General features: G+C 41.4%; 1 protein-coding gene across 1 annotated transcript; it reads right to left on the bottom strand.

Moving 5' to 3' along the window:
- Nucleotides 1–1,494: 1,494 nt before the first annotated feature.
- Nucleotides 1,495–7,630, bottom strand: spata7 (spermatogenesis associated 7; the record flags this gene model as incomplete). The annotated part of the gene is made up of 11 exons (XM_083633047.1): nt 1,495–2,296; nt 4,561–4,618; nt 4,863–4,940; nt 5,118–5,168; nt 5,304–5,425; nt 5,740–5,785; nt 5,899–6,368; nt 6,627–6,730; nt 7,091–7,138; nt 7,332–7,421; nt 7,552–7,630. The coding sequence occupies 11 exons, from the start codon at nt 7,628–7,630 to the stop codon at nt 1,715–1,717; spliced, it is 1,728 nt and encodes a 575-aa protein (XP_083489173.1). The 3' UTR covers nt 1,495–1,714.
- Nucleotides 7,631–12,144: the final 4,514 nt, after the last annotated feature.

Here is a 12,144-nt window from a genome sequence, read left to right as displayed (position 1 = left end):
CGTGTTTCACTTCCTGGGGCTGGAAGAGCAACAAGTATATCCCCTCTACATCCGCGGCCGTGTGGTGTGCAACGTTATTAATTGTGCTGCAGCAATTTAGCTATACTACCACTTCAAGAAAGTCCTGGAATATTCCGTGAACCTATAGTTAATTTATAAGAAAGAATACTTTAGGTTTATCGTGTCTTCGTAAACAGTAGTCACATTTACAAACGCGCTATAGTACCTTTCGTGGCGGCAGGATACATGAAGGTTTTCAGAGCATGACATCAGACAGCTGGAATGCCGGGCGGTGAAAATGCCAGAAATGGGACAGCTGCCTAGAGCTGGCTGTTCGCTGCCCTGTCTGTTTACCTTTTACACCGCACACTTTCCGTTATTGCAACACATAAAATACTATTATGTAATGAGCAAATCGTTTTCTTCTGCATGCAGCTGTTAGCAAAGCTATTCAAATGATCTTAAATTTTGAAGTGACCTAATAGTCATATTCCACAAATATGATAATACATCGTCTATCTTGGCTGCTGTTGAGGTCACTATAAGCCTACACGGTACACCCTGAATGTGAGTCATTGGCAGGTTGTAACAGTCTTAAATCAGATGCAATCACAGAGGAAGCGGGAGTGGCTAAACATTTATTGCAAATACAGTATAAAGACACTTTTTGGTGACAGTCAAGTCCTAGTTTACTGTCAGAAACATAGCTGATAACTCAAACACTAAAGAAATAAACTTAATGGTAGCCTATTAATGCATAATTTCTTTCTAGAATCCTGAGAATACAAACTACAGTGAAACAAAACAGACGCTTTCTCATATTTCAGACTATAGCTACACTGCAATTCACTGATACTACAGTACAAAATAATAACCAATTTTGCACACCTGTCATCGTAGTGCTGTGGGCAATACTTCGCAAAATCACACAAGGCAATAGTTACCACGGAGAAATACTGAAAAGGGTGTTTTGGACATATCTTTGGAGATCAATCAACCATTATGGCTCACCCTGTGTGCCCGTTTCCACTAGAGCAGGGGTTTTCAAAGTGACACTGCGGGCCTCTCCTCGGCCCTCGGACAAAGTCTGGACCCCCCCACCCCCATTTACTTGCAGGTAAAGTTAGTTTCGCTCAATTTCTAGATGCCTATGGTATATGGGATTGTGATTATGCTATTTGATCCCATAGTCACTCAATAATTGAGCCAAGATACCCTGATATAGCTGTGTGACTTTCATTTGTTTCTGACTGCGAGTCATACACATTTAGGCTGTTGAATGTGATCTCGTTTTTGTAACTAATGTAATATTGTTTCACTTCCATTCACTATTCACTGAGCCTCCCCTGAAACTGTTTTGAGCCCATCCCCCAACCCCCCCGGGAGGCTCGCCTCCCACTTTGAAAACCTCTGCAATAGAGCATTGCGGAGGTTTTCAAACACTGCACTTGAAAAGTGAAGTAATGACCCAAACAAGACATTAAAACATCCCAAGTCTCCAGTATGCTTACAAACAGAACATTAGCAGTTACTGTGTGATGTTTTCATTGTGCTTTTGTTGTAAGCTATGAACTAGAACACCGCATTTAAAGTGTTTCAATTACATTTTGCAAAAAAATTATACTTTAAAAAATTATAGGATTATGTTTCTCTTTGTAACAGTAGACTCACTTTGTAACAAAATAACATTCAATCCCTGGATATAGCAAGCCACTCAGAAGTCATCATCACTGAGAGAGGCCCACTGGTTGTTATCATGTGTATTGCTGGACACATGCAGAGACTCTGACAAATTTCGCCCTAGATCTTCCAATTCATTAGACAGTCCATCATAATTGACCTCAGCATGGTCTTCATCACTGGTTATAGTAGTGTATCCATGGTTTTGATTGACACATTCATTGTCCATCACAGTAGTGTCCGTCTGTTTTTGATGGAGCTCCTTCTCATTGGCAGTGACACGCTCACTGAGCCAAGGAGAGCCAATGCCCTTGTTCTGACTGAGATCCTCAGAGTCCCTGTTATTTGTTTCAGTAGGTTGTGTAGTTCTTTCAGGAGAGCTGCGATGTAACGGTGTGTAAACCGATAAGGAGATGTCGTTCTCTAAATTGCTGTGTTTGATGAGTGATGCATAAGGGAAGGGGTCGTTGTCCTCTTTGGTCTCCATCTGTTTTGACCCCCTGGACTCCAGCCACGATCGGTCCTCTCTCTCGAGCTCTGCACTAGTGGAGGGTGTGCTGCTGACTGGCTCCACAAAATCTTTACGTAGCATTTCCAGAAGGTGGCGCATTTTATCCTTTAAAAACAAGCAATGCAATGGGATGCATGAGAAAATGATCAACAGCCCTCTGCATCTCCCTGTGGAGATATTGCTCATAAATGCATCATACTATTTGTGTGGTGGCCTGCAAAAACCCTTCACATGGTGACAATTTTACATTTTCATTTTTGTCTTCCATATTTACATTAGTTAGAAACTCCCCTATGTATAGCTTTTTGAATGACTGAGATAGCTCTCTCAGATAAAAAAATATATATATAGTATTTCAATCATTATGTGTCTAAAGCCCCAAACGCACAGGGAGCGTCTGACGCTCGCGTTTTGAAGTCCACCCATTGTTTTAAACGGCCGAACACGCACCAAGAGCGTTCTGACGCGCGTCAAACTGCCTTGACACCCGTACTCCGAACCTGTTTCGATTTTGGAGCGTCAAATGAGGTTCCAGCAGCGACCAAAGCCTCTGAGACCGCCCCCCCCTCTCTCTCTGCCCACTTCCATCCCCGTCTGTCTCGCTATTCTCCTCAAACAAATCTCACAGGAGTTTAAATAGGCTACAGCAGGCATGTAAATACACTACACTGTAGCAAGAACAAAGTGAGAATAATGTTCTAAATGCATCAGCTAGCAAAACATAGCCTATCACTGGATGTCATGATGAGATTACATTAGCGAAAGTTTGGACAGAATGATTGCATCATTTTCTCAGCACTGCCTTTTTTTTCTCCCCCTCTGCACGGCAGACAGGTAGGATGATCCAACAGCCTCTGAATGACAGGGGCTCAAAACTACGGTAGAACACATTTTTTTCATCGGTCATTGTGCCTGCCTAAATATAAATTAGTGGCCTTTCCCCCAAAATACGGATGGTTCTGTCATTCTGAGGTGTAAACATTTCAAATCTGATGCTTGCAGTGTGCTATAGGGGCAGAAATTGAGGCGCGTCAAATTAAGTTTTGCTCCATGTGTGTTTCGGGCTTAAAAGTAAAATGTGAGAAAAATAGCTTTAAACATTCCACAACATTCCATTTTCTATAGCGGCATTCCACTAACCTGGCAAGAGATCACAATCACAAACCATCTGGCAGCGTCAGATTAGCATTCCACCAAAACCATGAAAATAAATACTTTCCAATTTGTTTTATGAAATTTATAATTCCCCATGATGTACTACAGAGCTGAAAGTAACCAAATCACTCAAAATCTGAAAATGCCTGTAAAACTAGTTCTCTACCTACTTTGGCTCATTGTCAACAATGTGTAGCAGCGACATGTGAAGGATTCTCCCAGTCAGACCACCACACATTTATGGCCCATTTCCACCGCTGGTATTAGCCTGCCCAGCTCGTCTCACGTCTCATTCCACAGATCAAAAACCTGGACAGCCCGGGTTTGCTTTGTTGAGGTTCCAGCCGGTACCATACGGTGACGTGAAAACACTGCAGACGACTGATTGGTCAGGCAGAATCGTGTTTACTGTATCTATTGTCAAAGCTGGATACCAGTTTAGTGGGGCTTACCTTCTCTTCTGTTATTTCCATCAGTCTTTTGTGTTGCTGCCTTCGGCTCTGGTGAAATAAAATCGATCTCCTTGCTCAGCTTTAACATGACGGTGGTTTTCAATTGTTTTGAGAGAGAAAAAGTCTGCTCCCTTGTAGTTGTGTGCTATGTCAGCTCCGCTAGGCCGGAGGCGGGGTTTAGCGAAGCCGCAGTCTTGCCTGGTGAGTGGCCACCGGGGTAGTGGCTTCCCTTCTCCCCGTAGTGTAACCCCCGTTCCCTGCGCAGCGCATGCATGTAAATGACAACAAATTGATACCCATTCTCCTGGCCGATTGTCACATTTGCCCATGTAGGTAATTTAGAGGCACCAGTATTTCATAATCCGTGTATGGATTTAATTTTAACATTATACGTTATAGACGGTTTTCACGGAATTGTCAGCCCTGCTCTGCTCCTTCTTTTCATAGCAAACACTGTAACAGGAAGTGAGCTGGGGTTCAATTTCGAATGTTTTTGTTGTAAAGTTAAAACCGTCTATAGCCTACTTGGGGTATGGGCGGAGGGCAGATATGCGGTCGTATGATGACCAGGTGTGGGCGGAGGCGAGTAAACTTGCTATGGAAGCAAAGTCTATCAAGTAGAGACGAGTAAGGCTAGGTAGAGTAGAGCTGTACTGTGCTGTTATATGTGGTGGAAATGAGCCATTAGGGAATGATTTAGGGTAATGAATTTGTATAAAAGCTAGTGACATGTTGGTATTCGGTATGAAATTATGTGCTCACCTCATCAAGTCGATGTCTATTCATCTCAAAATGGCGCTTTAACACCCGGTCTAGGACCCTTGCAGAGGAAAAAAGACACACACTCACACTGCAGTCATGACTCAGGAGACCCATCGTTATCGCTGCAATGGCCAATGGTGTCAAGACTTATTGAATTATGAGAGCCATGCTGTAGTATCATCATGAAAAAATAACTGTTATCCAGGCTGCCACTGCCCCACGATTATCTGTAGTCCAACATAATCAGATGTTGGACTCAGGTCTCTAAGTCCACGGAAAATAGCACATGAAAAATAACAAACCTGTCGGAGAAATGCCCCCTGGTCAAGATGTCATCTGTTACATCAGAAATGAATTCAAGGTACATTAATTCTTCTTCCCTGAGGAAGGACATGTGATTACTCATTTCACAGAGACTAGGTTACATTATTTTAGATGGTGTTTAAGGTTCACTCAAGTATAATCTTAGTGCTTATGGGTGCTTAACACAATGATGTTCAACTCTATCAATTGAGGCTGTAGAAGTGTCAGGTATTATGGAATACACTGAAACTTACTCTGCAGATACGCTCATCATAAAAGGAGACTTCCTGCCTTCTGGTGAGACCCTAGAAGATGATGATTGCACTTAAATGCTTTTAATCTATTCAGAATCTATTCAGAAATTCAGAAAATACATGAACATAATAGGCTATACCGTTAGACATAAAATCCAAGATCCTATTCTCGCTTCATAATCTTACCTGGATGATGAGTGAAATAATTCACTGTGTCTACTCTTATTTGCCTGGCTTGGTTGTCTGAATACTGAGAAATGTGTGCCATTTAACTCATCCTCAGACCACTCATGCTCAGTACTAAATCCCTGTAAAACAAGAAGTAAGAACTGTAAAAACAGAAGGGATATTCAACATTAACATTTTATGCTTTCAGCAGCAGTAACAGTGGTTTGTCTGAAATACGTAGAACTGGTAGTTAGCATGGGCAGCGATAGCCACCATGGCCTAACAGACAAAGAAAAGACTGGTACCTACAGAAACACAGACTTAACCAACAGAAAATGCCAGGAAAACACGTACACACACACGCACGCACACACATGCAGCAGCAGCAGCAGTAGCAATGATTGCTTATATTTTATTTCTTGTCTGAAGAATTAAATTAAATCCTTCAACTTACCTGAGGTGGATCATCAAAATCCGTTGATGAGTATCCCTTTTGTGTGCTGCATAAGCGAATTAAAGATATCGTAAGACACGCTGAATCAATTATTTCAAAGACACGTTTCTATTGCCATCTTTTCTCGCACTGTGATAGAAAGAGACTACATGTACATACCTTCCACGATAGGTCTCCTGTCGCATCAATCTATGGTTGGTGCAATCCTGATTTGGCTTCCTTGGCGGGGCTCTGTAGTAGCGATATTGTGACAGGTAGGAACTCTTTTCGGATTTCAGTGTCCTAGGAGTGAAAGGTTTGTCCTGGGTAAAGTGTTGAGAATGTCTATGGAGCAAGTCTCCACTATATGTCTTCTGAACAGGGTCCTGGAACGTCTTGTAGCAACTCTGATCGGCTCTGGTGGCAGAGGAATATGCTGACTGCTGCCTGTGGGACGTTGACTCGAAACTCCTGTAGTTTAACTCTGATGTGGGGCGAGTGTGGTGAGAATGGCTCCGAGAATCACCTATTGTGAATGATGGATAAACTATCTGCTTGACGTGAAAGGAGGTGTTGAACCTCGGGGTGGAGATCATGGAGCTTCTTGAGCAGAGGTAGGGGCTCTCTTCACCTTGTACTGATCTCCTGCTCTGAAAAAGCAAACACATCGTAGGGTCAGTCAGGAAAAGGTTTGAGTGACAAAAATATGAGCTTTGAGTTCAAGACCATGCAGTCAAATTGTGTTTGTAAAGCTGTAGTTTTGTCTCCAACAGCCAAGGCCACAAGAAGAATATACTGTCCGATAAGACCATACATGAAGTAATGATAACGATTTCAGACGGCAGCCCGTCTTTATTGTCACACAACACACTACAAATAAATGGACAGGCTCTGCTCTGATGTCTCACCTGGGCTGATGAGCAGGAGGCTCTGCTGCTCCTCTGAGAGAGAGTGTGTGCTGACTGGGGGCGACCCCCTTTCCTCAACTGCTCCTTCCTTATCTGGTCATTGTCTGTAAATATGTATGCAAAACTGAATACACACAGGTGACAGCCTATTCTGTATTGTGAAACCACTATTGGAAATAAAGCTGTTTCTCTCTTACAATGTACAGTATATGGGTGTTTTAAAAAGAAAAATCCACCCTCGGATAGTCTTACACTATTGTCATGTTTGATGCATTCCATGAATTGTTTTGTGATCAAGAGTAGTAATTTACTTTTTTGTGTATCAACTTTCCCTCAACCTGCCTCATCATTACAGATAAGATGAGCCCAGAAACACAAATGCCAATAGCTGTATTTGAACAGTGTTAAAGTGTTTAGGGGTGGATTTTATTTTTTATTTATTTTTTAATCTGACTGCAACTTACACTTTACACTACTTATCAGGCTTTTGGGTACTGAGGTATCAATGGCAGCTGTGGAAGAACAAAAACATAATAAGATGATCATCACAATATATTGTTAATCTTTACCCAAAACCCACACTAAAACATAACTAAGATTTGACAATTAAAACAAAAGTTGAACAGAAATAAACTACAATGCATGGGTTGAATCAATCTGGTGTCAAAAATGTTCCTATGAACATCACAATCTCTGCCAGCTCACCTTTAGCTGAGTAAACCTTTTTGTAGTGAGACACCATGTGGTCTTGAATGATGGACTGAGTCACCCTGCTGGAGGACCGAGGGCAGAAAGCTACAGGGAACAACCAAACTCTTGTTAGTTAACAATAAGCGGAACTATAAAGTTTTTGCTTGTGTTACAAATGAATGATACTGTGATATTGATATTGTGATAATATAACATTGGCATAAATAATACTTACGGCTACTTTTCAAACTCTGTCCTCTCAGGCCAGCAGTGCTGCACCCTGGTAAAGATGATGCACTTCCTAAAATTAACATGCAGCATAATGTTAGTTTTAATTTAGTGCAGATATGGCTTTAGTTTAATAGATTTAAAAAATATATCAGTATATAGTTTTGAGTTTAGTAATTAGTTACAGTTCTAGCTTTAGTATTTGTGGTAACGTTAGGTAGGCTATAATTAACCTCGCGTCAGGCTCTTCTCGGAGACTATAATAATAGAAGTACAGAGCATGTATTTTAAAGCCCAGACGAAAAGAAGATAGTTCAGTTGAATCCCCCCCCCCCCTCTCCCACACACACACACACACACACACACACACACACACACACACACACACACACACAGTCTATTCTTAATTATCTTCATTTCAGTTTACAGCACCTGTTTTTGAACACTTCATCTCCACCTTAGTTTTTTTGTTTACAATATAACCATGATGTGAATAAGTATCTTGGCTACTTGACTGCAGTCCACACTGTCCTGTCCTCAGCTTGGTGGAGCAACAGAAAGATCCTGACTGATGGGCGTCAGCTAACGTTACCTACAGTATGCTGGGTGTCTCGCCTTGAACTGAATTCAATACTAGAAATGGCTGCACAAGAGAGTCAGCATGAGTTTATCATTAGTTGGCTGTCTAAGCGTTTTTGCTAATTCGCTACCTTATGTTGAGCAACCTTGGCGAGCTAATGCTAGCTTAATTGTTTTGTACTTTTTGCATACCTCTTTTCGATTCCATGGTAATGTTACATTCAGCGTATCCCATGTTGCTCAGAAATCTTCGGGTACAGCGACGCTAGAGCCTGGAAACATCCAGACAGTAGAACGTGGCTAAATCTAAACATTTTCGCGCTGAAAAATTAGCTGGCAAACTAATACTAGCTTATCAACAGATGAGGATAAAGCTTCCCCGTCGCCATGCCGGTTGCTATGATTGCCTTTCGTCATCACGCTCGTGCGTAACGCCACGCTCGCACTCGCACGCAAACGCGCGCGCGCACAATTTGATAGCTCGTTTGAGATGAGCAAATTCTGCGCAGATTCGACCAGCGCCTTGCTTGCCCCGTTGCATGATGGTTAGAAAAGTTGTCCGACTTGCTCCGCCTGCCCGACTGCGTGAGCCACGGGACTCTCGTGAGAGCGAGGCGGTCGCAGATTTGGAGCGAGGCGCCGCAGTTGCAGTTACCAACTGCGCCCGACTGCGGATGACAGAGGATGACGAGAAACGCATCAAGCTGAGCGCCCATTGGTTCAACACAGGTGCATCACTTAGGCTCCACTTCCTCCGCCGACTCCGATTGTTCGGAGTGAGCAGCACAAACATGCTAACTTTCTACAATGCCGTTCTCGGTAGCCTGATCAGATATGGCTTAGCTTCCTGGTTCGGCTCCCTCACCATCCAAAGTAAATCCAAGCTCGAAAGGATGGTGAAAGCCGCTATGAAGGTGATAGGAATAAAAAACTACCCGTCCCTTCAATCAATCTTTGAGGAAGCTGTGATCAAGCAGTCTTATCGCATTCTGGATGACTCCTCTCATATTCTATTCTCAGAATATGAACTCTTACCTTCCGGAAGGCGATACAGAGCATGTAGGTACAAGTCTAACCGCTACAAGCTCTCCTTCCTCCCAACATCAATCACACTCCTAAACAAACGACCTGCTTAATCTAAAAACTCATGGGACCTGTTTTATAATTTTCTATTGAACCTTTTTATTATTTTATTATTTTATTCTATTATTATTTAAAAAAAAAATTCATTTCAATAATGCACTTTACCATTTTTCTTTAAACGTGATCATGCTGTGGTCTTACTATTTTATTGGTTTTATTATCAAATTGCTTTTATCACCATTTGTTTTAATTTGTAAGCCACTTTTGCACAGTAGCATAGGTCACTTTATCTAGTCTCCCGCCCATTTCTTTGCACATATCATCCTTTATCCTCAGTGCAATTCTTTATTTTATGGGTCTTTTCCTTTGACGGGTCAGTTGCAATTACAATTCCATGCACTTCACATGTAAGGTGCATTTCTTCACGAAAAAATGTGTAGACCTTTGTTGTTCCTGTTATGTTATTTTGTCATCTGTGTTGTCTCCTTTTTTATGATGCAGCTGTATGTAGCACTGTTGTCCAAGACAAATTTCCTCTCGGGGACAATAAAGTATATCCTGATCCTGATCCTGATCCTGATCACAAACCCACAGTGAAGTGTAGAAACTTCAAATGTTATATCTATTCCAAGCTGTCACTCCATATTTACATAAATACCACCTGTAATGCCTACATAAATATAAAAATAAGGAATCTGAAGGGCTGTGTCATTTGAGCAGTGAGTGTGGGTGGCGCTAATGCATGTTTTAATTTGTTTACAAACCCATAGGGAACGCATCTGAACTTGGGGGGGCCGGGGGGGAGTGTCCCCCCTCGTTTGAAGCCAGATTCATATAGGAATATCTAATTTTAAATTAACATTAGGATTAGACGGTTGTGATGTCAGTATTCAGTCTTAACAATCATATTTGCTCCTTTTCTCACTCACTCCTATGTCACCACCTGCTCTCCCTGCAGGGTTTGAGATTAAACTTTTTTTTTTTTATCACCAGCCAATATGGCTGCTAGATTTTAAAGTTACGAGCCAATTAATTTCAACTAGCCAAAATGTTTTTCTTGAAATAAACCAGAATATGAGTGCCACTGGGTTTTACAGCAGGGCTATTCAACTAAATTGTTCAGGGGGCCACATTGTCAGAAACCTAAGGGACCGGGGGCCGGACCGTTCCCCGAGCCAGTACACTTGACACAATGCGCCACCACATTTTCGCAGCCGCGCTGGAACTATTATTAAGTAGGGGGTGCTGTAAGGAATGGAATCTCGGCAGCGTCAAAGAAAATTTTATGTTTTTTGGACTTTTATCCATATTTAGAAGAATATTTAATTTTAAATTAACATTAGGATTATACTGTTGTGATGTCATTATTCAGTATCTTCTCCTTTTCTATTATTAGTATTAGTATTAGTATTAAATACTGAGTATCTCATGAAAAACTATAAATATTGCATCTTTTGTGTTTAGCTCCATCTCACAGCATTGTAACATTGTAGTGCAGCAAGAAAGGAAAACTACTGTAAACATTTGAACCATATTTCTTGTTTAGAACCTATAGCTAGCAACATCGCCATCTCCTGAAAAACATTAATATTGCACCTTTCTTGTGGCTACATCACAGCATCTACTGAAAAACATTTATAGTGGATCTGACTTGTTTAGTTCACTTTAGATTCACATCACATCTGAAAAACAACCAGTCGAGTGTAATAAGTAAATGAGGTTTAATTGTTAAAAAACAAACAAAAAAACAACAACTTAAATTCTAATTAGCCTATTCAATAGAGTTAGTTGAACCAAATTAAAGAGAATATATCTCAATTATCTTATGCATAGAGCATGCTCCTTAACAAGGCCAGGGTTATATGGGTTAAAGACCATACAACAAAATATATGCACTATTATTACACTCCAGCCAGTACTTGTGAACATGAACAATTCCTTCCAAAATCACATATTAAGGGTGAAAATAAACTCCTCTGATATTAATTGGCCTAGCTATATAAAAGCCTATACAAAAGCACACTACCATAAAAGAAGTGGAAGCTGTGCGGTGGCACATGATGCAACATGTCCTTCCTGTCAGATAACCTTGAAGCCCGTTTGTAAATTGACAGAAAATTACCACAATTGAAAGAAGAAAGCATGATGTCTCCATTGATTGGCAATGTTATCATTGTTTGCCTCAACAATGGGCGGCTGTGACCCAAATTGCTTGCTGCCTTTTGTGTGTGAATGGGTGAATGTAGGCACATTGTAAAATGCTTTGGATAAATGCAGTCCATTTACCATTTACAATGTAGGAAATATCCACATACAATGTTTTACACAGTGACATTTGTATTCTATAGGCTACATAACCAGTAGGCTACTTTTGATGCCTTATAGACAAGAGGTTTTGAAAGTGCTGCAGCAGGGCAATACAATGTTGATTTTTGGAGGAGCTTGATTTATAGAAGATATTTAATACTTAAAGGGATAGTTCAGTTTGTTTGAAGTTGGGTCCTATGAGGTACTCTCATACAGTCAGTGCACTGGGTAAAGCACTCTGGAGGCATCGCCCACCGAGATAGGAGAACTGCGCTCCAGCTGCGGCAGGCACAGAGAGCTGTCTGCTGAGTGTGATGGGGGCCAAGAGCAAAAACATACAAAACAACAGAAAGAATACATAAAGTGCTTCCATGCTGCTCACCTGGCATAATGCAAGTCTCCACAAGCCCTGTGATGCCAAGTTGACTTGAAAAGATGTCATTTACACCCTGTTTTTAGCTGAAATCGTCACTGGAGCTAGCAGCTGAAAGTTCAACAACTAGGGTACAACCTTGCTACAGTGACAATTTCAGCTAAAAACAGGGTGTAAATGACATCTTTTCAAGTCAACTTGGCATCTCAGGGCTTGTGGGAGACTTGCATTATGCCAGGTGAGCAGCATCTTGTAGCT

The sequence above is a fragment of the Poromitra crassiceps genome (assembly GCF_964638095.1).
Source record: "Poromitra crassiceps genome assembly, chromosome: 3".
Taxonomy (NCBI): Eukaryota; Metazoa; Chordata; class Actinopteri; order Beryciformes; family Melamphaidae; genus Poromitra; species Poromitra crassiceps.
The sequence above is the reverse complement of the archived record's forward strand: the minus strand, read 5'-3'. Positions and strand labels throughout refer to the sequence as shown.